The 26051-nt window shown below is 37.2% G+C and overlaps 4 protein-coding genes and 3 pseudogenes across 6 annotated transcripts; 2 read left to right on the forward strand and 5 right to left on the reverse strand.

Annotated features, from left to right (window-relative positions):
• Positions 1-149: 149 nt before the first annotated feature.
• LOC120184137 (40S ribosomal protein S7-like) lies at positions 150-19541 on the reverse strand. Of its 3 annotated transcripts, none has more exons than XM_039188688.1 (8): positions 19441-19541; positions 19043-19126; positions 18883-18956; positions 18671-18794; positions 18274-18456; positions 17945-18066; positions 9546-9553; positions 150-161 (listed from the first exon to the last, which is right to left on the reverse strand). In XM_039188688.1, exons 2-6 carry the CDS (start codon positions 19115-19117, stop codon positions 17947-17949), a joined length of 576 nt encoding a protein of 191 aa, XP_039044619.1. In that variant the 5' UTR covers positions 19118-19126; positions 19441-19541; the 3' UTR covers positions 150-161; positions 9546-9553; positions 17945-17946. The 3 variants fall into 3 exon arrangements, with proteins under 3 accessions (XP_039044619.1, XP_039044617.1, XP_039044618.1); XM_039188686.1 differs by lacking the exons at positions 150-161; positions 9546-9553 and adding exons at positions 2387-2400; positions 3315-3324 and having other exon boundaries at positions 19441-19534; XM_039188687.1 differs by lacking the exons at positions 150-161; positions 9546-9553 and having other exon boundaries at positions 17942-18066; positions 19441-19539.
• Positions 851-2244, reverse strand: LOC120184155. Its single transcript, XM_039188696.1, has 3 exons — positions 2019-2244; positions 1297-1915; positions 851-1142 (listed from the first exon to the last, which is right to left on the reverse strand). Exons 1-3 carry the CDS (start codon positions 2242-2244, stop codon positions 851-853), a joined length of 1137 nt encoding a protein of 378 aa, XP_039044627.1.
• LOC120184156 lies at positions 2830-6466 on the forward strand (annotated as a pseudogene).
• LOC120184158 lies at positions 9533-12440 on the reverse strand (annotated as a pseudogene).
• On the forward strand, positions 12770-15085 carry LOC120184135 (annotated as a pseudogene).
• LOC120184159 lies at positions 15167-15830 on the reverse strand. Its single transcript, XM_039188697.1, has one exon. The coding sequence runs from the start codon at positions 15809-15811 to the stop codon at positions 15167-15169; it is 645 nt and encodes a 214-aa protein (XP_039044628.1). The 5' UTR covers positions 15812-15830.
• Positions 19542-22148: 2607 nt separating the features above from the next.
• Positions 22149-23488, reverse strand: LOC120184136 (transcription factor MYB62-like). The gene is made up of 3 exons (XM_039188685.1): positions 23311-23488; positions 22879-23008; positions 22149-22781 (listed from the first exon to the last, which is right to left on the reverse strand). Exons 1-3 carry the CDS (start codon positions 23462-23464, stop codon positions 22199-22201), a joined length of 867 nt encoding a protein of 288 aa, XP_039044616.1. The 5' UTR covers positions 23465-23488; the 3' UTR covers positions 22149-22198.
• Between the last annotated feature and the right edge of the window lie 2563 nt (positions 23489-26051).

Consider the following 26051-nt stretch of genomic DNA (forward strand, 5'->3'; position numbering starts at 1 on the left):
TTGTAATGTTTGAAGCACTAGTTCGGCGACATAACGTAAATGAAGCCTCGATCCACAAAATACAAATCAATCAATTCTGATATCAGATTTTATCATATCGCAATCAATTGGTTAACATAAAGCTCAGAAGATCATCGATTTTTTAAGTGATCACTTTGTAACTTTTAATATGTATGGGACTTAACAAAATAATATTATATAGTCAAGAGACTATTTTATAATTTTTAATAGTTATGGGACTCAACAAAATATCACCCTATAATCAGGGGACATTTTTTTACTTTACCCTTGAGTTAAATTTTTTAAAAGTCGAAAAATTATTTTTTTTAAAAATTAAAATCTGGTTCAGCCAATGTAACATTTCTAAAACGAGAAATTCATTAACCAAGTGAACCCTAATGGATATGGAAGTAGAGTAGATAAGCTTATGGAGCATCGAACAAAGGCTGATAGGTCGGAACTAAGGGATTCAGGGGCTTTAACCTTGGGGATCAACACCAACAGAGTTTGATTTAGAGCTTCATCAAAATCACTCCTCGCAAAAATGTTCTTCACCAGTCGACATACACTAAGCCCAACCACTTCCCGATTCCGTTGATAGACGAAATAATGGAATCCATCTACCCCAGGTGCCTTCAACAGATTCATGCTAAAAAGAACATCCTTGATCTCTTCATCTGTCACCAATCGAGAGAGACCATTAACCTCCTCCACCGAAACGTTCGAGAAGTGCCCTTGGATCGAAAACATAGGACCATGATCATCTTCACTCGTAAACAACCTTTGAAAGAACTCGACAGCCATTAACTTGAGGGTCTCTTGATTCGAAACCTACTCACCATTCAAAGACTTATCCGCAGTCACCCGATTCATTCTCCGTCTTTGCATTATTGCTAGTATGGAAATATTTGTTATTTTTATCCCCATACAACACCCATTTTGTTCTAGCTTTTCGAAACCAGAGACTCTCTTCTTGCTGAAGAGTAATGTCTAGCTCCTCCTTTAACCTTTCCTGAAGATCCACCAAACTATCGGAGTAGGAAAAAATGAGCGCTCGATCAATACCCTTAATTCTCGTCAACAACTTATTCTTCCTCTTCTCAATATGTCCGAACATATTTGAATTCCACTCTTGAATCTTACTTCAGAAGGAATAAATATTCGCTAGAACCCCATATCAGAATTCCACTCCTGCGTCAAGAACTTTTTGAACTGTGGGTGATCCTACTAGGAGGCAATAAAATGGAACGGTTTGTCCCTACCATTACAATGTTATTACTCTCCTAAAAAGCTAACGGGCAATGATCAAATCCAATTTTGTCCAAATGAAGCACAAAAGAAGCTGAAAATATATTAGCCCAACACGTGTTCATGAGACATCTATCAAGCTGTTTATAGAGACTACCAAGTCTCCAAGTGAAATCCAGACCCCTATAATCAGCTTCTAAAAGGCCCATATCGAAAATGAACTCACAAAAAAGCTTATCGATGCCGGAGCCAAGACCCATACCGCCTTTTCGTTCTTCTGATCTCACAATAGAATTGAAATCCCCGCCAAGGATCAAAGGAGAATCGGACTTAGGATTAAGCTCAGAGAGACGCCCCCAAAGGTGCTTTCTCATAATGACTTCGGGACTCGCATACACCGCTGTAAGGAAATACCACCTACTATCATCCTCTAAATTGTACCGGCAATGAATAAAATGGTTAGAGATACTAACTAAATTCACCTGGTCATTCCATAAGAGCTCAATACCACCACTAAAACCCTTGGCTCGAGTATAATTTGAGAACCCCAGTCTACTCACCACTTTATCCGCAATGTGGTTGCTTATTCGAGTTTCAGATAACGCGGTAATTTTAGGTCGAACATGCTGACAATGCTCCTTGAAATACCGTTTAAAGCTAGGGCTACCTGCCCCCTGATAATTACAAAAGAGAAGATTAACCATAAGAACAAAAAAAAAGGAAGAGCCTTACTGGGGCAAATTCGAATCAGCATTCTCGGTACCAATCACCGTCTATTGCACGAGGTGCGTTCGGAAGCCCTTTGCTACTGTCCTTCACACTATTCGATGTTTCGCCCAATACATTCGGAGGAACCCCTGGTAACGAAATCACTGGTTGGCTTCCAAGACCTGCCTTATCCTGGGCCACCTGGATCCAATCCGAGAGAGCTGTGCTTTTTGGCAATCGGATCACTTTGCTTCTTCTAATTTTAAGGGCCTTCGAAGTATCAAACATGCTCTTTTGCTTCCATTTTCCTGATACATCTACACCTGAATTATTCCTTTTGTTATCCTCTGATATTATCACAACTGAATGATTCCCCTTTGCATTAACTTTACGTTGCGACACCACTGCTGGCTCCTGCTTCTCCAAAATACTCACCACATTTATCTGTTGGAGCACCAACTTCCTTCCATTAGTAGCATTTCCTTTTGAAACCACTCGTTTTTCATGATCATAAGAGATTCATTAATCGGAGAAGACGGAGGAGAATTAGGGAAATTGGAAATAGGATTAGGGATTTCAATTAAGAGGAGGGGTGTTGCCAGCAGTGAAGGAAGTCACGCCAACAGCACCTGCAAGGGAATCTAACTGTTAGGACAGCTGTATTGCCAGCTGGTAAATGGGTTGTTACAATGTAAATATATAAGCAATGTACTAGGTAAGGCTTACGGTATGATTGGAATGAATGAAAACTCAGTCTTCTTGAAATCCCTTTCTCATCTCCTTAATCTCCCTTCCTCTATTTCCTTCGATTGTTCTTCTTCTTTCGCAGGATCATAACAATTGGTATACAGAGCCACAACTCCTGGCAAAGCAATGGCTGCATACTCTGTTTTTTCTGCGATTCAACAGCAGATTGAAGACTTATCAAAGTTAGTGAAGCAAGATCAGTACTTGGAGACAAAGATTGCAATGAATAAGGATCGTTTGGAGTACATTTTACAGTTGTTGACCGGTAAAGAGTGTGAGCAAAAACATGATAATTCTCAGGTGTTCGATAAATTGCCAACATCAAAGATTCAAATTACTGCTTCTTCTCGTGGATCTGGAAAACATTCTCAGCTCATACCATCAACTCCAAGATGGGCTGTTGTAAATGGTGCCGGTGTCATTTTAAGTGTATGTGATGAAGAAGTTGCACACTATGAGACTACTAGTTTAACGGCTGCTGTAGTCCCTGCACTTCTAGTTCCTCCTCCAACAACAGCCTTGGATGAGCATCCAGTTGCTGGGTTACCAGCTCTTGAACCATATGCACGTTTGTTTCATCGGTATTATTATATTGCAATTCCACGTGCCACACAAAGACTTCTTCTTGGACTTTTAGAAGCACCACCATGGTGGGCTACAGATGCAATTGATGCTACCGTACAGTTTCTGGAACTCCTACAGGCTGCTGAAGATTATACAACTGGTATAAGGCTTCCTCGAAATTGGATGCTTTTGCATTTTTTGCGGGCAATTGGGACTGCAATGTCTATAAGAGCGGGTATTGTTGTTGTTACTGCTGCAGCTTTAGTTTTTCGCGTACTTTCATAGTCTGCATTGCTTTTTCCTCCAATAAGACAAGTTGACGGAGTAGAAGTTCAACATGATCCTTCTGGTGGTTCTATATCGTGCTTTAGAAAGCAGATTGAGGTTCCTACGGCTAAAGCAACTATATATACTCTATTAACAAAAGCTTTTACCGTCCCAAAGATTGTTTTAGCAGGGCGGTTGCCTGCCCAACAAAATACTACTGTTAATCTTGATCCAAGCATGAGGAACATACAAGAGCTGAAGTCATGGCCTGAGTTCCACAATGTTGTTGCTGCCGGTTTAAGACTGGCCTCACTTCAAGGAAAAGTGTCTAGAACATGGATAATATATAACAAGCCCGAGGAACCTAATGCAGTTCATGCTGGACTTCTCCTTGCTCTTGGATTACACGGATTTATGCGTGTTTTACGGATTATGGACATATACCAATACTTTTCACAGGAACATGAAAGCACAACTGCATGTTTAATGCTGGGTCTGGCAACTTCTTATAGAGGGACTATGCAACCTTCAATAGCAAAGTGTCTTTATGTGCATATACCTGCTCACCATCCATCTTCCTATCCAGAGTTGGAGTTACCAACACTGCTGCAGACTGCAGCACTAATGTTACTCGGGCTTCTTTTTGAAGGATCAGCACACCCTCAAACAATGCAAAGATTACTGAGTGAAATAGGCCGAAGAAGTGGAGGCGACAATGTCCTTGAAAGGGAGGGTTATGCTGTTTCTGCAGGCTTTTCATTGGGTCTTGTTGCATTAGGCCGAGGAGAAAACACATTGGGATTCATGGATACACTGGTTGATCGGCTATTTCATTATATTGGTGGAAAGGAAAATCGAAATGAAAGGTTCCCCCTGCTTTCTACATCAATGGATAAACATAACCGGGGCACTGGGCAGATGATGGATGGGACCTCTGTCAATGTTGATGTCACTGCACCTGGGGTTATGATAGCTCTTGCTCTAATGTTTTTGAAGAGTGAATCAGAGGTGATTGTCTCTAGGCTCACAATCCCCCAAACACATTTCGATTTGCAATACGTAAGACCTGATTTTATAATGCTTCGTGTCATTTCTCGGAATTTGATCATGTGGGGCAGGATTCATCCCTCTAAAGACTGGATTCAGTCCCAGATTCCTGAAATTGTAGAAAATGGTATCAATAGCCTTGGAGATGATACTATGGATATTGATGAAATGGATGCATAAACTACTTTACAGGCATATGTCAATATAGTAGTCGGGGCATGTATTTCTCTTGGGTTGAGATATGCTGGCACAAAGGATGGAAATGCACAGGAGTTGCTTTATGAATATGTTGTCTACTTCCTGAATGATATCAAGCTTGTTTCCACTACAAATAGGAATACCTTTCCCAAGGGTTTATATCAGTATGTTGACCGAGGCACATTGGAGATGTGTCTTTATCTTATTGTTCTATCCTTGTCTGTGGTTATAGCTGGTTCTGGACATTTACGGACATTCCAGCTTCTAAGGCTTCTCCGCAACCGAAGCTCTGTAGACGGTCATGCCAACTATGGTATCCAGATGGTGGTGAGCTTAGCAATTGGTTTCTTGTTTCTTGGTGGAGGAACGAGGATATTTTCTACCAGCAACAGTTCCATTGCAGCATTACTTATCACTCTCTATCCACAGTTGCCTACAGGACCCAATGACAACCGTTGCCACCTTCAGGCATTCCGACATTTGTATGTCCTTGCAACGGATGCTCGTTGGCTTCAAACTATTGAAGTCGACACTGGCCTCCCCGTTTATGCTCCTCTTGAAGTCACAATCAGGGAAATTGAGCATTATTCTGAAACAAGTTTTTGTGAGATTACTCCTTGCATTCTGCCCGAGTGTTCTATTTTGAAGACAATTCGTGTTTGTGGCCCTCGATAATGGCCTCAAGTGATTGAGCTTGTTCCTGAAAATTAGCCTTGGTGGAGTTTGGGTGACAGGAATGACCCTAGGGTGTCAGTCACTGCTTTCACGAGCAATGCACAAGGTCTTTGATTCGACAAGTCTAAGAGCAGGCAATGATGGACCTACTGCTGTTACTGTTGATCAACTTGTCAGCACTTTCTCTTCTGATCCAAGTTTAATTGTTTTTGCACAACTCTTCTGTGACCTTTCCTGGAATAGCAAATCTGATGTTGACTTCCATGAGTTTTGCTTACAAGTATTATTTGAGTGTATAAGCAAGGATAGACCAGCTCTTCTGCAGGTCTATTTATCCTTGTACACCACCATTGGCACATTGGCAGAGCAGGTCTCCAGCAATGATATTCTTGTTGGCGACTCATTATCTCTCTCTAGTTTAAAGTTTGCACTGTCCTATAATGAGGATGTCTTGACTGGAAGGTTAACCACTTCAAATGGCAACATTGTTCAATCTGTGTTTCTAGGATCATTTCAAGAGAAGGGGAATGTCATAACTATATGGGAAGTCAACAAAGAAAGCAGCAAGAATCAGTTACTTAAACAAAAAATTTTGAATCTGAAAATTTTTCAGAAGACTCAAGCAAGGCTGAAATTTTTTGCTAAAATAAAATTGACAGACAGGGATATAAAGGCAGAGGACAAAATTTACTTGAAGTTTCGATCTTACCATCAAACCTCACTTGCTCTTCGAAAAGGATTAAGGCTAGCAGCAAGGGTTTATGGTACCTGCATTGTTTTACAACATGGGGTAAACTATATTGAGCTTAAGGCACAATTATTAGGATTTGATCCTTGGGGACAAGGATCCTTTCATGGAAGGGGTATTGTCATGATCATAAGAGATTCATTAATCGGAGAAGACGGAGGAGAATTAGGGAAATTTGAAATAGGATTAGGGATTTTAATTAAGGAGAGGGGTGTTGCCAGCAGTGAAGAAAGTCATGCCAACAGCACCTGCAAGGGAATCTAACTGTTAGGACAGCTGTATTACCAGCTGGTAAATGGGTTGTTACAATGTAAATATATAAGCAATGTACTAGGTAAGGCTTACGGTATGATTGGAATGAATGAAAACTCAATCTTCTTGAAATCCCTTTCTCCTCTCCTTAATCTCCCTTCCTCTATTTCCTTCGATTGTTCTTCTTTTTTCACAGGGTCATAACATCTTTTCTTCTTGGGATCAATTGATTTTACTGAGCTAGAACTCACGGCCAGTCTCTGGTCAACTGACTTTCCTACAACACTATTGTTCACCACTCCTTGTCCAAGGGCCACACTTCTATCATTTAATTCACTTAGAAGAGTGAATCGAGATCCCTTTGATACATCATTATTGGTTTGCTCATTTGAGCTCCCACTATTCCTTGATCGGCGATGTCTTCTTTCTGCAACCATCCACGGACCAAAGACATAAGTTGCTTCCTCAACCACATGCGTGATATTGTCCTCGGTTGGTTGTTTTTCAACTTGGTTCTCCACACTAAATACCGAATTTCCACAATTATCTTTCGAATGACCATACATCCCACACTTGAAGCATATTTGTTGGAGCCTCTCATACTCTAGTTTCTGTCAGAATCCATTGATCTTAAGACACGAAATAAGAAGTTTGTTTAAGTTCACCATTACCGCCAACCTTTTAAAACGCCTTCGTTCTCCTGAATGCGTACTATAATCGATTTTAATCACTTTTCCAATGGCATCCGCAATATGTCAGAACAATGCCTTAAAATAATATCGATAAGGAAGACCTAGTAGACGAACCCAAACAATGACGTTAGATGGGTGATCCTCCATCGTAGAAAAGGTTCGGCTCCAAGGTTAAACCGTCAAATAACTACCATATATGGTTCATGGTCCGTTGGTGATAGGTCATGCTCATAGTCATCTTCATTCTCAAATTTAATCAAGTAATATTCATTGTCTAGATACACAACCTGGAAACGTCCCTGAGCTTGCCATAACGCAGTAACTTTATTGACCAAAGTCTTATAATCGATCGAACGCCCAAGTAATCGAACGATTCGATCGATAATCGAACGCCTAAGCAATCGAACGATAATCGAACGTCCCATGATTTGATCAATTCTTTCATGGACTTTCTTAGCAAATTGTATCGAAAGATAAGGTCCACTAGTGTCGATCACACACTCATCCACCTAAACCACCACATCGTCCATGGCATGTGGTGACACCACCTCAAGTTTTCGATATTCTGCACCTATGACAGCGCTCGCATATTATTGCTTTTCCATGTCAAGGCTAGTTTGTACATCCGAACCATCCCCCTCCACCATCATCTCAACATTAACATTGCCATCGGAAACCATCTGAGTATCCATATCGACTAAGCCAGACGCCATACCTTCCTCTTTATCCCCTTTATTTTTCACATTTTTCGTAACCCGATGTTCCTTCTCCAACGAGGGGGGTCTTAGTCTTTCTAACTCCAATCCTGCAAAACCACCTGCATCTCTCCTTTCTACCGGTAATAATTCCGACAGAAAACCCTCTGATGGCTGAGATTAACAGTGGGATACGAATGCGAACTAGGTTTCACCATTTTAGGGTTTCTTCCTTTTCTTTCTTTTTTAACTTGATCAAAATGTTCATTTGATTTATTGTTTAATGATCTCCAATATGCTTTACCCATTAGAAAAAAGAGATAAAATAATTTTTAACCCTTGAACTTTAGCAACTTTTCAATTTAAGGCACAAGGACGAGAATGTTTCAAAATTAAATTTCAAAATGTGTAACATCCAAATACAAATCACAGTGTTCAAATTTCAATAAACCACACACCCCAATGAATAAGGGGAAATATAAATTTACAACGGAACTAACCTTAAGCTCACAAGAATGCAGAAGAATACAGGGGCTAATTTTATCACCCAATTTGTCTCGAGCTATAAAAGAAAATCAGGAATCACTGACGTTTGTGCAGGAACTTTCGAAGGCTCCTCGACTCATGTTAAGATTCGATAAAGCTCAAATTGATCAACTGAATAATTGTGAAGAGGGGTGAATTGGTTTTTTGAGTTTAGGGAGTAAGGATTTAAAAGATGAAACAATTTGCACAATGATTTATAATAGTTTGACTTCTCAACCAAGTCTCCATCCACTACCTAAGCTCCTCACCTAGGATTTTCTAACAAATCCACTAATTTATTCTTTCTTTTTCCATGACATAGAGATAACATTTACAACTCCCTAGCTTTTCAAAGGCTAAGCTAGAACCAATTCCTTTTACAAAGGTTGAAAATATATAAACAAGAAAACATCTCAATGGTAGGTGTTTACAAAAATTAAACTCACAAGAAAACAATTAAAAGATTTGCAATGAGCTAACAAAACACTAATATTTACAAGATAAATGAAAATAAGAATGAAAAACTCTTCTATTATGTTTGATTGATCGGATGGTGTTATTCAACCTTCTTCAAGTTTATTCAACTAGTTTTTATATGTTGGAATGAGTTTGTGGTCGTTTCTAGCCGTTGGGGATGTTTTGGAACCGTTGGAGATTAATTTTCTGCAAATTAAAACCGCTCAGAACAGGAAATATCAGTACTCATTTAATGAGTATCGGTACTACTTTTGTAAAATTTAAATAAACTAGTCGTTAAAGACCATTGGGTTTGACCATTATCGATATTATTCTTCATGGTATCGATACCACTGTAAGAGAAAGGGACCCCTTGAGTATCGATGCCTATTTTGCATTTTAGAATTAGAGTAATTTGGAAAACAACTGGTAGTATCGATACTAGCTAGAGATTATCGATCCTTTTCTTACCTTTAGTATCGGTACCACATGAACAGTATTGGTATTGTTCATGTAGTATCGATACTGTAAGAACAGTATCAGTACTACATACCTAGAAAAACTGTTTTGTGCTCAAATTCAAGTTTAATGGACTTTGAATTATTTTTGAAAACTTTGAAAAATTCAATCAAGTCCAAAAACATTGTCTTAATTTGTTATATTAAAATATTATAAAACATGCTTCAATAGCTCCTTGCCGTGATTTACACCTACCATGGTGACAATGACTTCTCCTTTTCTTTCTTATCGGTCTTTTTCCTTTCCTCGGCATTTTTCTTCCTTGGACTTCTATGTCTTCTCTCCTTACCATGACCACGATCTTTGGTCCTCCTTGAACTAGAATTTCCATCATCAATTACATTTTCTTTTGATTCCGCTTGTGGATTTGTATGTTGTTTTTTCCTTTCCCTTTCTCTTGTTAGATGGATTATTAGAAAGGTTGCCTCAAGAGGAAATGGGTGGAATATCTTCTCTACCAAAAAGCACATCACGAACAGAACCTGAGAGTGAATCATCTCTAGACTCAGGCTTGTTCATTGCAACAAGTTTCTCATCCACTTTATCCAATTTCACCACCACAGGCCAGGGCTTGCCATGATTCGGTTTTCTCTTTGGAACAAGGGATTCCGCGGTGATTTTAACAAGATCATCAGTGTTATCATTGATATCACCTTGTAACGTGGGGTCATTAGCAGGAGGATAATCATTTGAAATTAGTTCACTCTTCACCGAATGAAGATAGTACAACTCATGTCGCTTACGATGCTCAGCTAACAGAGAAGTGGACTCATTTGATTGTTCAGAGTCTTCCTTAATATGCAGGTTAGAGAAAGACAACCTATCATTCTCCTCCTTATAAGGACTTGCAAAAGAAAATGAGTTTGATGAAGGTGGTTTGATATCACCACATATTATTTCCAAGCCACCAAGGTTCTCCTTAAGCACTAACCCATATGGTAGAGAAAATTTTCCCTGGGCACTTAAAGAGACAGGTCCTAGTTCCTTGGAAAAGGCATCACGCATCAGTTTGATTATTTTGGAAGTTTCCACTCCTTTCCCCTCAGAATCCTCTTTCTCTTGAACAGAGGAATTCAATATTTCTGGTTTTGTCAAATCAACAAAACCAAACAAATTATGTGATCTCTCCTGTACTTCGACATTATGGCTTCCTAATAGAGGGCCCAAAGCCAACTCAACCAGATTCAATAGATTTATAATGGACTCCTTGGTGATAAAAGCAGAAGCACATGTCTGGTCGTGTACAACAGTTGCATCTGCATCATTTTCAATAGAAAATTCATCAAATGATTCACAAGACACAGATGCTGACACTCCAACGGGGAAGTTATCCAGTGATGAAGAGGGAAAAATACTTCCCCCCCGCACAAAGCAAGTATGCAGGAAAAAATTAACACTTTAAAGGCAGATTGAATGTAAATTGTCCTTATTGATGGTGGCAATAAACTAGTGCGAGGCTGTAATAGTGCTTCCATAAGTTCTAATGGGTTCCTTGAAAGCTCAACATATTCTCTAGATGCCCAAGCAGCAGCAGATAATACACTATGCAAAAATGAATTTCCAAGTAAGGCAGGAGTCAGGACCAATCAGCAAATCACGAGCAACATGAACAAGTTCTGACCTAACATCCTTGACCCTCATACCAATATCAATTAGCTGGTTTTCAATTTCTTCTCCCATCTGGCAATGTGGGATTCTTGACATCTCACCGAGAAGTGATACATACCAATCGAAGTCAACAACAATCTCATACAAATTCCTAGAACAAGTTGATAGAATAGAACCGAGAATCTCATTACAAAACAAGGGATCAGATTTCATTGCAAAATTGATCAAAACCCTGGAAATTTCATACACATTATGTTCAGATACCATTGCCATCACAAGACGCAATAAATCAATCCTTATATCAGGATCAGCATCACTCAATGACTTGATTACAACTTCCTTATTCTCAGACACTGCCCACAAGTGCTTTTCAGCTACAATCCTGAGTGCCTGCAATCCAAGTACTTAAGATTCGGATCCTCATCCACCAAAAACTCCAGAACCTTTCCAACCGCAAGCCTCACAGCAGATTCATAGTCACTCAAACCAGTAACCACAGTCCTAATGCACTCAAACAATAATGACTTCGCCCCAGTATTCCTCAAAAGATCACAAATCGGCTCAACAACCTGTTTTGCTAACCTCGGTTCTAGAGGAGCCAACTTAGAGAAAATCTTCAATACCTTAATCGAAATCCAATTGTTTTTGGAATCAACCAGAATCTTATAAAACTCAGGTGCCAGAGGAAGATACGATCTGGGATCTTTACAAGCAAGCTCAGAAAACACCCCAACAACCGCAGAACAAAATCTGAGGATCGGAATTCTCTAAATTCTCAACTAAACGCTTAAAACACACCCGAACAAAATCTGGGTATTTCTCAGAAACCCTTAAAACTAAAGCTACAGCCCTTTTCCGAACATAAAGCTTATTACTAGACAGTAAAGTGAGAACCTCCGGGGTCAAATCTCTAGCGAGATCAACATTAGCAATTCTAGACAAACACTGAAGAGATAGACTTACTTCAAACTCATTGGTACTGTTAAGATCCTTGCGCAGATGATTAGTTATGAGGAGGACGGGGGTAGAGTCATGGAAGGAAAGTGAGATTGCTTGGTAAGCAATCTTTTTGTGGGAGAAACGAGGGGAGGATAGGACTTCCAAGGCATGGAAAGCTGCGAACGACATGTCGTGGAAGTGGAGATTGGAGAGATAGGAGAGTTTGAAGAGAGCTGTGGATTTGGTGGAGAGGTCAGTGGATTTGATTTCCTTGCGGATTTCTTCGAGAGCTTTGGAGATGAACGCTTGTTCGCCGATCAGCTGTTGTCTTAAGCCTTTGATTAGGTCCTCTAAACTGCGTTGAAACAGGGAATCCATGAGTGATGGACCGGACATTGCGATTAATGAAGGGGAAAGGGAAATTTGGGTGTTGGAATTATTTTGATGGAATGTTATAGCATTGGAATTTGGGAGGTTTTTCGGTTTGGGGAATTGAAATTCTCCGCAAATATTTGAATAAGAGAACGATGGGAAGGGCGTTTTCCCTTTCTTTTCTTTCTGGGTAAACCATCTGTACAGCCACTATATTAAATGATTAGTTCTATTTTGATCATTGAAAAATTATATCTATCAAAATCACTTAATTATTTTAGTTAAAATGTTAAATGCTAATGGGTCGTATGTTTATGTAGTTGGGTGGGCTGGGCCATCACTCACCAGAGACCCGTGAAGGGTGCTACAAATCACGTGCCCGTCGGATGACGCGATTGATTTTTTAAAAACTCGAACGTTGCTCCCAACGGCTATTTCTCTTCTTCACCAAACACTTCTCCATTTTCAGTCAAATTGTTGTTTTAATTTAGGGATCTGATCATATCTCGATAGCTTTATCACTGCAAATATTGATCGAATTTTAACGTATTATTCTTGTAATGACGGTGGAAGCGAACGAAGTAGTTGCTAATACAAGTCACGAGGCGGCGGCGGCGGCAACTCCCGCGGTTCCCCACCCTCCACCGCGGCGGCCTAGGGTGAGAGAAGTCAGCTCCAGGTTCATGTCTCCGGTGTCATCCTCCCACTCTTCAGGTGACCCCTCGAAATCTATACTTTACAAACAGCACCACTCGGTCTCATCGCAACGGCAGAGACGGCAACCGGATACGGAGGCGGACGAGAACTTGCCCGTGCCTTACGACACTCCGCGACCCTCTGACTCTTCGATGCAAAAGAAAAATCGCCATTCTAGAACCTTTATCGATGGTAGCAAATTGTTAGGGAGAAGCACAAGTACTCCTTTGAGGCCCGATACGCCCACTATGGAAAGAACTGTTTCGTTACCACCATCGACGACGATGAGATTAAACCTACGTGCCGCAAACATTTCATCGACAGCCAAGGTCTCAGCCGCCGCTAAGCTGTTGCAGTCGAGTGGGATCTCCTTATCATCCAAATCTACTCCTCCATTTTCCTCTCTGGAATCCTCCGCTTCTTCCATGCCAGATGCAGATAAGTTTCAGTCCGAGTCTACTCGATTGCTAGCCGAACTAAACGCGAATACCGACCGCGACTCGTCGAAACTCCCTCCTTTTCCTTTCTTCCGCTCTCTGAATTCACCATTATCGACTTCAGATCCCTCTCTGTTTCATCATCATAATGGACTAATGAAGGGAAAATCTGCTAAGATGACCCCATTTTCACTACCTCATGTTCCTTCCCATTCAAAGCCCGGGACCGATGCAATAAGGGCGTCGAAGAAAGTTTCTCGTCATCAAGAAGATTTACATTCCCTGAAACTGCTTTACAGTTGTTACTTTCAATGGAGATATGCCAATGCCAAGGCAGAAGCCTCCACTCAAATTCAGAAAAGAGAGACTGAGGTTAGCCCTATGCTTTAATATTATCATTATTTCAATGGATTGTCATCAACATATGCATCTGATTCAACTAATAATCTTTAATTTGTGCCTTTTATGTTATTAGAGAATGCTTTATTCTCTTGAGGTGAAGATATCAGAGTTGTATGATTGTGTGAGAAGGAAACGCATGGAGCTTCAACTTCTGCAAAGAATGAATACCTTATCAAAGATTCTTGAAGCTCAAGTAAGACCTTAAACCTTTAACATGCATATTCCGACAATCCTTAGAGGGTTATATCTACATAATTCATATTGATATTTCAGCTGATCGATCGAGTTAACACATACTTACGCTCAATATGTTTCGGACATATATCCTTTAGGATATATGTTTTCTTAGTCACTAGCTCACTGCAATAATGTATGGCTTATGTTGTCTACATGTTCTTGTTTGACCTCTTTTCAGATGCCATATCTGGAAGAATGGTCTGATTTCCATGGGGATTATTTGAATTCTTTGTTCGAGACTATTCAATCATTGTCGAACATTTCTGTTCAACTTCCGATTGGTGAGAATGTTAAGGTACACATTTTCCACATCCATTTTCATTTCTCATTCATCGTTTATTCGGATGAAGAGATTTCTTGTTTTTTGCTTATTTGCAGGCAGATGCAAGAGAGATAGGGGAGGCAATGACTTCTGCAAGGAAAGTGATGGAAATGATAGTTTGCCATGTTCAAAGCTTTATACCAAAGGTAAGCTTGATCTTCATCATACCAACAAGATCAAACATTTTCTTTCTTTATTGAGTGAAGCTTAAAAAGGAAAAAGAAAGTGACAAATATTGATGCATTTTGGTATTTTTTTAATAATAATGCAGGCTGACGAAATGGAAAGTTTAGTTTCAGAATTGGCTAGAGTGGCAATAAGAGAAAGATCTGTTATTGAAGAATGTGGAGATTTATTACACAAGACAAATACATTCCAGGTTTGCCTTCAAAATGTCTCTGGTTCTCGTTTAATTAACTTGTCTTCCCCTATGTTACTCGGATTCTGGTGTCGGACATAGATACTTTAAGAAAAACAAAGAGTCCAAACATATACTCACAGGGATTGCTGCATTTTTAGGTCGAAGAATGCAGTTTAAGAGGCCAGCTTATTCAGTTGCAGGCAATGGTTTCATGCACCAATAAACTACAACAACCAGAATAAAAACCAGACATGATTTTCGGTCACAACACACTCTCGAGACGGACTCGAAGAATTCCTATCTTCTTTTTGTAATTTTTGGATGTGAAAGCTTTCACTTTTCGAAATAAAATTCACAGATGATTCTTTTAGCATCTTTTAACTGGTTTTGTTGTATGATGGAGAGAAGTTACATCATGTACATTAATAATAGGAAAAATGACGGGAAAATATCATTTCTTGCTCTTCTTAACTTTCCCATTACGTAACAAAGAACCTAAACCAAAGAGAACCGCCGTTCCTGTCGAGATATAAGGCGGTGGGACGTTCAAGGCTGGACTGATTCGACCACCGTTGCCGTATGCATAATTCCCATTGTTTTTCTTCGAAGAAGGCTTTTGAGGAAATTGATAAGCCATCGAATTCCTACGCTTGTTACCGTCTTTTATTAACAAACGTTTCGGATTGGGGACCGAACCGGTCGAATTGCTTCGGGAAATCAGCGGTATAGAGCAGATCGAGCTCTTGTTTTTGTCACAGTTGAGGCTGCTGCTTCTCTTGAAACCCCAAAATGATTTGCACCGTGACTTTTCCTCCATTTCTTTCCTTGAATCCTCGACCGTCGTCGACGGTTTAGGCCGTGGAGGAAGAGAAACTACCGCTGCGACTTCACGTTCTTTGACTACTTTCGGAAGTATCATTCCATTTGCAAACAATTCATCTGCCGATGAATAATGTTGCTCGAAGCTGCAAATGTCAAACTCGAAATCCAGACATGGCTCTAACATCGTTCTGTCCCTTCGAGTTTCATTTAGTTCGGTCGTTGGTTGGACTAGATCATGCGAAAATGATACCCGGGAACTTGTTTCCGAGCACATATTTTTGTGTTTTTCACTTTAAAAAAAAGGATTTTGGAGATTTGGAAGAATTCAAGGATGTGTAAAGGAGGGAAAGGGAATTCAAGGATGTGTAAAGGAGGGAAAGGGAATTCAATTGCGGTAGGCAGGGAAGATATTTGAAGTCTTGAACGTCGACAAAGACTCGTTCAACTGAAAAACAAGTCAGAGAAAGGACAATGACTGGATTTTTTTGGATTTCGAGGAACATAAAGGACAAAAGACCTGTAGTTTTTGTCTGGAGGGTTAATGGATCAAACAGAAACATAAATCCTTCATGTTTTCCTGCAAAGCAAACTGAGAGAGAGAGAGAGAGAGAGAGAACCCACAGTGGAAAAATCCAAGAAATAATTGTTTAACCGAAAGGAAAATTTAACCTTTTAAAAAGAATCAAAGACACGGCGAAAAATAAGGGAATAGTTGAGATTTTAAGGGAAACCATGAAATTGAGAGCGTAATGCAAGAAGCAATTTGCTCTCTTTAGCGAGGAAAAAGAGAAGTTAAAATCTTTCTCAACGTATAATTGATCATTTGGAATTGCCTTAATTCAGTTCACGGTGAAACAGCTCTATAGTATCATAGTTTATGAAATTATATCTTATTATCACTTTTGATATTTAATAATATTATAAAAATAAACTTATAGGAAACCCTAGCCCCTCCCTTTTCTCTTAACCTAGTTTTCTTTTAACATTTTTATATCACCTCATTCTTTCTCTTTAATCTTTGTTTAGCCGATGGCGGTATCGATCTTAATATTGGGTGTTGACTACTAGGGAATATTAATTATCTTATTTTTTAAATTATGTATTTATTTTTTTTCTTGAATCTTTTTAATTTTGAATAAACATATTTGTCCTTGTGACAAGAATTTTCTCTGCTCTTATGGCACGCGCTTCCTCTGCTCTTGTGACACGATCCTTATATTTTTTTGGACGATTTTTTCACGTACCTTTGTGGTTGTTTTGGTTCTTGCACAAAAATCATTACAACATTTATTTTCTGATTGGTTAGTCGATTGTCACGTATAGTCAGATCCCCTCTTTTGGTAAAAGGTTGTTTGCCGATGTAATCAGAGTTATGTAGCGAAGCAGTCTGCTAGATTATTTGGTTCGCTCTTCACTCATTTATCACTTCGCCAAGCATTCGACATAGACAAGGAGTTTGTATAAAGGTTATTGGGTTTTGATATTGGTCGTCATTCTCAATGGAAGGTTTTAATTTTCTTCGTATTTTTAGGTTTAGTATTTACTTTTGTTTGAGTATTTTGGTGACTATTATCTCTAAATTTATCTCTTTATTCTGATGTGTTGTAATTTTGATTCATTCCATTATTAATAAGATCCAGATGTCATTGTTCAAAAAATAATTTATAGTTTAATTTGACCTCTAATTAGTTGTTCCTTTAATTTTATGTTTTCTCAGACGACGTCACGACTGATTAGGATAACACTTATTTATAATCTTATAGATCTTCTATGATATGAACTATCGAATTGAATTTAGATATATGATTTTACCTTCGTTGATAGTTTAGCTACATAAATAAATCAATTTTGTTCATGTAGTAATAAAAGGATGGCTAAACTACATAATGATAGCTTAACTACAAAAATGGCTTTAATTTGACCACTAATCTATTAATTTTATCTATCAAAATGATTTTTATTTGACCATTAATCTATTAATTTTATCAATCATCTAGATAATATCAACTTAGTCACATATTATTAACATTTTAACAAAGATGATTTTATAATTAAAAATTAAATTAATTAAACAACTGATTTCATTATTCAAACGTTCTATCAATTTGATGTTAATGACAAATTTGGAGACAAATGTTATGTTAAGCCCAATGTAGATCTACAATGTGGAAATGGGACCCCCGATAGAGCAATAGGGAATCGATTCATATTGCTTACCGCATCTCTACAGACCCTACATTCGTCACCTGTAAAATGGTACTAAAAACCATTTGGTTTCATTTTTATGGATCAAATATTGTGAACCCATGAAACTCAAAATCTCAAATTTTAAGGTGCTCAACAACAAAATTTAGTTTCAGGAGCAAAAGGGACAGAAAAAAGTGTCCAAACACTTGAAAGAAGATACATCTATGCCTCTGAAACAGAGAACTCAAACACAACATCTTTTCCGGCAAGCTTCCGGTAAACTGCGGAGAAGGTCTCAAGCTTATACTCTGTGTTGTTTCGTTCCTTTGGGTCCAAATAGACCAGCCCAACAACGGTGGCAAAAAACCAATGAGCATATTAGCCTTCAGAAAACAAAACATCTATGAAGGATGACAACAATCATAAATTTTACGGACTCAACCAGAATTAATTTCTGGATAACACAAAATTCCACTCATCGCTAGGACATTTCCATTGACATTTAGCATCCTGATTGTAGCATTAGAACTAATATGAGCAGCACCGAACCTTCATTATCTTTGATCCATCAATACAGTATCGAGTACGCTTGCCGACAATCTCGGCTGGTAAGACTATATCTTCGAGCATTGCTTCATGTACAGCAGTTAATGTGCGGCTGCGTGGCCTCTGAACAGCAGAGCCTTTCTTTGGAGGCCTCAATATCCTTCGGGTAGCAACAAGAATCACATCCTATCATGTCAGCATAAAACAAGTTAAAATTAAACCAGGAAAGATGTGCATGCCAATCAAACCAACTTGTAATAATCATTATAAATACAAAACAGAAATTCATGTGAAACAAATAAAACCCGAATCATGCAAAAAGAATACATGAATAACACAATAAAACAGGGTTTTTTTAATTTGTGCAGAGCTGCAAGAAATAGGTTAGCGCTTTCCGCACCTTGCCGCTGAACTTCTTTTCAAGCTCCCTCACAAGATTAACTTGAACCTTGCGAAAAGGTTTCCTCAATCTGTACGGAACATGGATAACAACGGCTTTCCGGCTACCAGAAACATCAATCTGACTGCATGTGGGAAAATTATTACATCACTCATATGACGGACAAAAACAAATAACTTCACAATTAATGGAACCTAATGAACCATTCGTACATGGCTGAATTGATGTAGAGATCTTTGAGGTCACTTTTTAGATCATTGTTGGTGTTCTCCAAATCAAAGAAAGCCTGTAACGAACAAACATGAACACATTCCTATATCGTTCACAGCACAGCACATTTCAATGTCACCAAACATAAAATCATTTTAGAACCTGAGCAACCGACTCCTCGAATTCCGTTGGCTCAACATCTTTATCCTTGTGGATCTTCTTCCTTGATGTATACATCTTCGATACCTGCACTGTGTGGCAAATAACAAGTTGAAATTAAAAAATCAAATGACTTAGAAACTGGATCAAGTATTTAACTATCATATACAAATATCAAAGGGCTTCATAAGTTCACTAAAAATCTAAGATCTCAACTTAAGATGAGTACAGCAATTATATCAATTTCAAGATCAAATAACAAGATAATAATTTCCAGTAAGGTTTATATTTCAAGCTGTATCATAGGAAAGCAAATATATATACACGTTTCAGCATTCTCTTTTCTTTTTCTTTCATTATCTAGGAAAACAAACAAATGATGAGAAAACCAAAAGATTCACCTCAAAATATTCAGAAGACGTGACGACGGACAGCGAAGGGTTAAAAGCTCCTCCCCGCAGCGGATTATAGAGGAGCTAGGATTTGGGCCAATTTGAGCTTTATAATGTTGGCAGTGATTCCTCAGTACACGTGGACGGCAGTGATTCCGTTCGGAAATCATTGGGCTTTGCCTTGGATATTCGGGTCTATACGGACTGATTCATTTATAAGATCAAGGCTTTACTTGATAAGTTTATGCTTCACATTAATTAAATCTTCCCCTTACATGATATTGATAGCTAATTGTATAAGATTATTGATTCAATTAATTTAATTAAATAATTTAATTTGTTCTTCCCTGTATTCATCAAACTTTGATACAAACGTAGTTTGGAAGTGGATCCTATTTCGAGGTGAGTTGATACAGTGAGCTGGAAAAGGTTTTGCTGGCCCGCCACGAGATTTGAGATCAGGCGTCTCGGTCATGCGATGCATGGAACTTAGTAATAAACATGTAAACAGAAAGAGACCGAAAGAGAGAGTCCTACCTCCCCACGCATCCATTTGATAATAAGTTCCATGGAATTCCGCAATCTACGCGACAAAGACTGTCTTAGCTTCCAAATCCCACCATGCGTGCTTCCCACGTTCACTTCTGCTACTTAGGGTTTTATATTATTTTTTGTGATTCGATTCAACTCGTTAGATTATATCATGAGTGAAAATTTTAAAATTATTTAAAAAAAAACAATTTATCCTCTAGCGTTATATTTTGAAGTATTAATCATCTGTTAACTAACGGTTTTTATTTATGAGATAACATTTTTGTCTCAAAATAAAACGTTAAGGTCAAAGTACTCTAAAAATGGGTCAAAGTGATTATTTAATCAACCGTTATAGCATTTAATTAAATATGACAAATAATAATTTTATTTCCTATTACTATTTTTCTGAAACACCTTTTTTACAGGTTCTAAATTTAATATTAATTCTAATTCTATTTAGAGAAGAGAGGAATGAGACTTTAAGAGAAAGAATAGGGGTCTTCTCGGGAGTCTAAAACTCACGATCTAAAAAAATATAAAGGAACAAAGATTAACAGCTTAGTCTGGTCAAATATACTTACTCTTTTTCTGAAACACACTTTGAATTCAAGTTTGCTTATTGTATAAAATTAGTGATAATTTTCAACATTAGTTAACCGACTAAATTCAAAGTTGATTGCGAAAGAATTGGAGCTATTATGAAGAAAAACAAGACAACCAAGTTTCTTCCTAAATTGGAGTTATTCCACTTTGTCTGAACATGGCATTAGAGTAAGAATAACTTAATTCTACTAAAGTATAGGTGTCCTAAACACAAAATATGGTTTAAAATTTGAAACTCAAAATTATTATATCCTTCATGATCGATGATCTCCTTATCAACATTCTTTTTTTTTTCTCCCTCTCTCATCATACCATTTCATCTCATGATTTAAATCTTTCAGAAGAACCTTAACTCATGAATTGATGAAATTAAATACGAAGAAGAAGCCCATTTTAATTAATCTAGACTTTTCAAATAAAGAAATTGAATAATTTTCATTTTAATAATTAATTGAGAAAATAAAACTTAGATTTAATAATTGAATGTCTTCGGGCAAACTAAATATTCAAAATCAAATTCCTTTTAATAAAAATTTAACCAAAATGCAAAGAAAATCAAGATTTGATGTAAAATAAAGTGAGCGAAGGATGAAGAAGAAATGAAGTACGATAAAGTACTTCAAACGATAAATCTAAGGCGAAAAAGATTTATAAATAATTTAATCAGATAATTTTTAATTGATTGCAATTTAAATATTTATTACAGATAAGGAAGCTACCTTCCTTATCCTCAGTTGGAGACTGGGGCGGATGCATATGGTCTTGTAGGGGTCAAAAACATACTCATTATTTTAGATTAATTATTAAATATAGTTCAATATAATAAGGGAATAAGAAAAAATAAGAAATTTTATATACCCATTATATTAAAAAATAATATTAAATTTTTTAGTTCATTTATAAATTTATAGATCCACCACTGATCTGATCTCGAAGGTTGATAACAAAAAGTTTTCAAATTTCCCTATCATTAAACACATAAACTTGGTGAATCATATTCAAGTTTTCAAACATTGGTGGGTCAGCCAAGAGGGGACGTTTACAATAAATTTTGATTCCTAGGATAGACTCAACTTATTCGACTTTCAATTTTGATGTAACCCCTTTTTATTTATAAAATATAAAAATTTTGTAGTTTACACCAATTATGCATAAAAAAATGTTAGTTTATATTTAAGATTAGTTTAATTGATATTATTATCCATATATTATATAAAAAAAGATATACTATTAAGCATATTTAAACGTTCAGTATCTTCAGATTTATAAATTAAGTGGAATCTATGTAATATAGATATTGGATAAAAAAAATTGATTTTTTTATTAATCTATAATAAGTATAATGTAGGATTTGTTCAAAGATAATTATCATTCATTTGATATTAAACTCTCATTCCCTAATATTTATGGTGCTCGAACTTGGGACATGTTCGAATGCAATGGTTAAACAATGATTTTGGGCTCTGTATCATATTTAGATTTGGATTTAATCTTTATATCGTAAATTGTAATGACTTAAAAGTAGAAGATTGAATAATGTCAAACTATAGTATAGAGACTAAATATCGAATCTAAACATGATAGAGGGACCAAAACTGTCATTTAACCAAAAGAAAAAGGGGGTTCCCCTTCATTGGAAATTCCTGAGTTCCCATAGTCCCCCCATGTTCCATAGGCCATGATCTGCAAAGCCATCGCTAACCCAATTGTAATCCGCCAAGTGACAATCGCCCACCGGGTCGGGAAATCCCTCGGCTAGTGCTGACGTGGCTGCCAGGTTGATGGTTTCCACGTCATAGAAACTAGTATTATCACAACTATAGCAATCCTTTGATGCCTCTAGCGTGTTGCATCCATAATTGTTACCAAAGACGCTAATAGGAGTTGTTTGGTACTCTGAAAATCCGGATACTTTCGAGATGTCATCCATTGATTCTAACGAAGAAACAAACGAAATTCCACAACCAATCCGATCCGAATCTGGATTCTGCTCAGGCCTCGTCGACACTTGACGTTGAGAGGTTTCGTTTTGTGCTTGAGCATCCATCAATTGAAGCAAATTCGGCATCCAATAGCATCGAATAACGTTCCGGAACGCGGTGCTGTTCGCATCAATCTTGAGATGTCGAGCATGTTTCTGCACGCGGGTTCTCCAGTAGTTCTTGATCTCATTGTCCGTTCTCCCTGGTAAATGTTGAGCAATCTTCGACCACCTGGAAATCGCAACATGTACAAGTTTATGCCTTGTCCACTATCATCAAATGAGAACTCCTGTCTGAATATAAAACCATAGGAAAATTATAAAGATACCTGTTGCCCCATTTAGAATGGAGTTCAAAGATCAAAAACTGTTCTTGGGGTGTAAGGTTTCCATGCTTAACATCCGGTTTCAGATAATTTAGCCATCTCAGCCTGCAACTCTTGCCCGTTCTCCTTAAGCCTAACCAACAAAACGGTAAAAAAATGAAGTCTTATAGTCCAACCGGGTCGGATCCTGTTTCAAGAATCAAGCTTTCTCTGCGCTGTTTTTTCTATTCATAAACTCGAAACTCTACTTAGAAGGATTCAAATTGCTGTTGCAGTCGCGTTTTCGGTCGCATGGCGTTTATCGCGATTGCGGACATAGCGGGTGCTATTACGGTGATTGTAGGTATCGTGTTCATACAATAACAGTCGCGGACGGCACCGCTACCGCTATTACGCGGTCCGCTATTTATAGACTAAAGAAACTGATTCATTTACCTGCATGTTTGGCGAGCAAGTTCCAGCGGCCTTCGCCATGGCGAGCAACGTACTGAATAAGAAGCGAATCCTCCTCTAGAGTCCAAGGTCCTCTCCTGAGCTGCTCAGCTTCATTTTCACTGTAACTTGTACTGGTTTTTCTAAGCGATGACATATTCCTCTGTCTTAATTAGCCAAGGCCAATACTTATATATATACACGCACACATAATTTTCTAAGCTTCGCCTACTTTACTGTACTTAATTAACAACTTAATTATACACACAGTTAACGAATCACCGCGAATGGCCTATTTTCTAGTTGAAAATGAAATGTGGTGCTGTTTGGTGGAACGGGGGTCTATTTTATTTTTATAATTAATATCACTGGATGCTTTCAAATATGCTGAGCATGAAACGTGCTTGACTGAACAAAGTATTGGATGCTACTGGTGTAGAAAGAGAACGTGGATAAATTGGTGTTGGCCAAAAGAGCCGGCATTTTGATTTTTTAAGCCACAACAAAGGCAAAAGCCTGGGAATTTGCCAATAGCAAAGATTAGATTTTCGCCCTTTTCTTGGCTGCCAAACACAAACCCAGATAAAATTAGGGACGAGCACAAGGTTAGATTAATCAGGATACGTGGGAATATTATAGCAATTGTCTGAATTCAGTCGATTCATACCTCAACTCTCTTCCTCACAAAATTCGTCTCGACTCGTCTCAAATCATCTAAAAAAACAATCTTATAAAATCAGATCATACCTTCATACTTTGAATTCAAAGAATATGAATTATAGTTGATTCCTATATGATTCTCTTTACTATAAACGGGGATCAACCATGTTATTTTTAATAACCTGCCTTGGAACTGAAACAATTATGGTATGATTAACTAGGGTTTTCCAATTTACGTGCGAAAATTGATTTCGTCTTGTTTATGTACCAGTTGTTATTTATGTATATAATCTATAAGAGGAATTCATGGTATGCAAACAAAGTCCTTCGTAATTATTGTGACGAAGACATATGGATATATGCATGAATAAAGGGTGACTGAATTGAGTATCATGTAAGGCACCACTCATGATAATTAAAGCTAAGAAATTCACTTGAAAACGGCAAGTTGCTGCAGTATCAAATTCATAACTAATGTTCATAAATCATATCATGCACATAATCTAATAGATTCGGATCGATTTCATACATTATTCAAACAATATATATTTTCTCTTTGAAATATTTTTCAAAATCCGTTATATGATGAATAAGAATACAAATTATTAAATATTCCATAACATTTTTTTCCCTTTGAGTTTGAATCGTTTTTCATAGAACATATCAACTTTTTCTTCTTCGATTTTCTTTAGCCGGTGGCAACACTAGCTTTAATTCTGGTTGTTAACTATCGGTTCTCTTTTCTCTTTGTTTTTTCTTTTGTTTTCTAATAAGAATAATTATACATGTGTTGCAAGTTTATCTATGTCTGTGTTGCACGTTTATCTCTGTCTTTGTAGCACGTTTTTTAGTTTTTTTTTTCTTGGTCGTTTGTCCGTTCTTTTATTTATGTTTTCTCAGGATTGGATTTGACGATGCTACGATTAATCAAGATGACGCTTATTTGAAATCTTGTTGATCTTTCCTACTATGGACTTTTAGATTGAATTTGGATGCTTGATTTTACGTTTGTGGATAGTTTCTCACAATGCTCGTCTCTGATCTGCAGTTCTCGATAGTCTTTAAATAACTTAATTCACTTTTGTGGTTCGTTTGCCAATGTAATCAGATTTATTCGTATCTATTTTTGTTCAAGTCTCTTGGTTGGGTTTTTAACATTTTCTATGTATGGTCCTTATATGATCTAAAGTGACTAGTTTTAATATTATAAGAAAAATTCAAATTATGTATTTAGTTTACGATGATAATTATAAAACTCTTATTATAATTTCGGATATTTTCACTTTTTTTAATAATACTAACGGCTTCTATTCAAAAAAATATTCAACGACAATATCATCCTGAAAATACAAAATCTAATTGTTGAGAATTTTAGTTAATTATCTAATTAAAAGATCGTCGATAAATTAAAATTTAAATTATTTTAACACGAGTTTATAACCATAATACGAATAGTAGAACAGGAATGGGAAGTGAATGACGATAATTAGGATGATGAATATAGTTTAAGAGCAATGGGAATCTATGGAGGATTTAAGGACCAAAGACTAGCTGTGAATGTGCAACGACAGCGAAGGAGATCACGCGTGATTAACGCCAGTGCCTATGATTGGATCATTAACTTCAAATTGTCTTATTAGTATTTGTATTTGTGGTTAATGCTTATTTATTAATTATCCGAATTAACTTGAAGAATTTTCCAGGTCCATCTTTTTTCAAGATTTTGAATTTCTATCCAATTGTAAGTAGCATTGAATTTCACATTTGATTATGATAACTCCTTATTGACAACGACGAAGTTAGAAGAATATATATATATATATATATATATATATATATTCAAATTTGCTTATAAAAAGAACTATATTTTTAATTTAAAATTAGATTTAAATATCTGAATTTATATATTATCATATATAGTGTTAATCCATATAACATGTCTATTGTTTTTAAGGTAAACCACACAAACGGTCCTCAATTATAAGATATTATTTTATTGAGTTATCTGACTATTAAAAATTATAAAATGATCCTTCAATTATAGGGAGTTACTTTTTCTAATCCATTAACTTTTAAAAGTTATA

This window comes from Hibiscus syriacus, unplaced genomic scaffold (assembly GCF_006381635.1).
Source record: "Hibiscus syriacus cultivar Baekdansim isolate YM2019G1 unplaced genomic scaffold, ASM638163v2 tig00112857_pilon, whole genome shotgun sequence".
In the NCBI taxonomy this organism is placed as follows: domain Eukaryota; kingdom Viridiplantae; phylum Streptophyta; class Magnoliopsida; order Malvales; family Malvaceae; genus Hibiscus; species Hibiscus syriacus.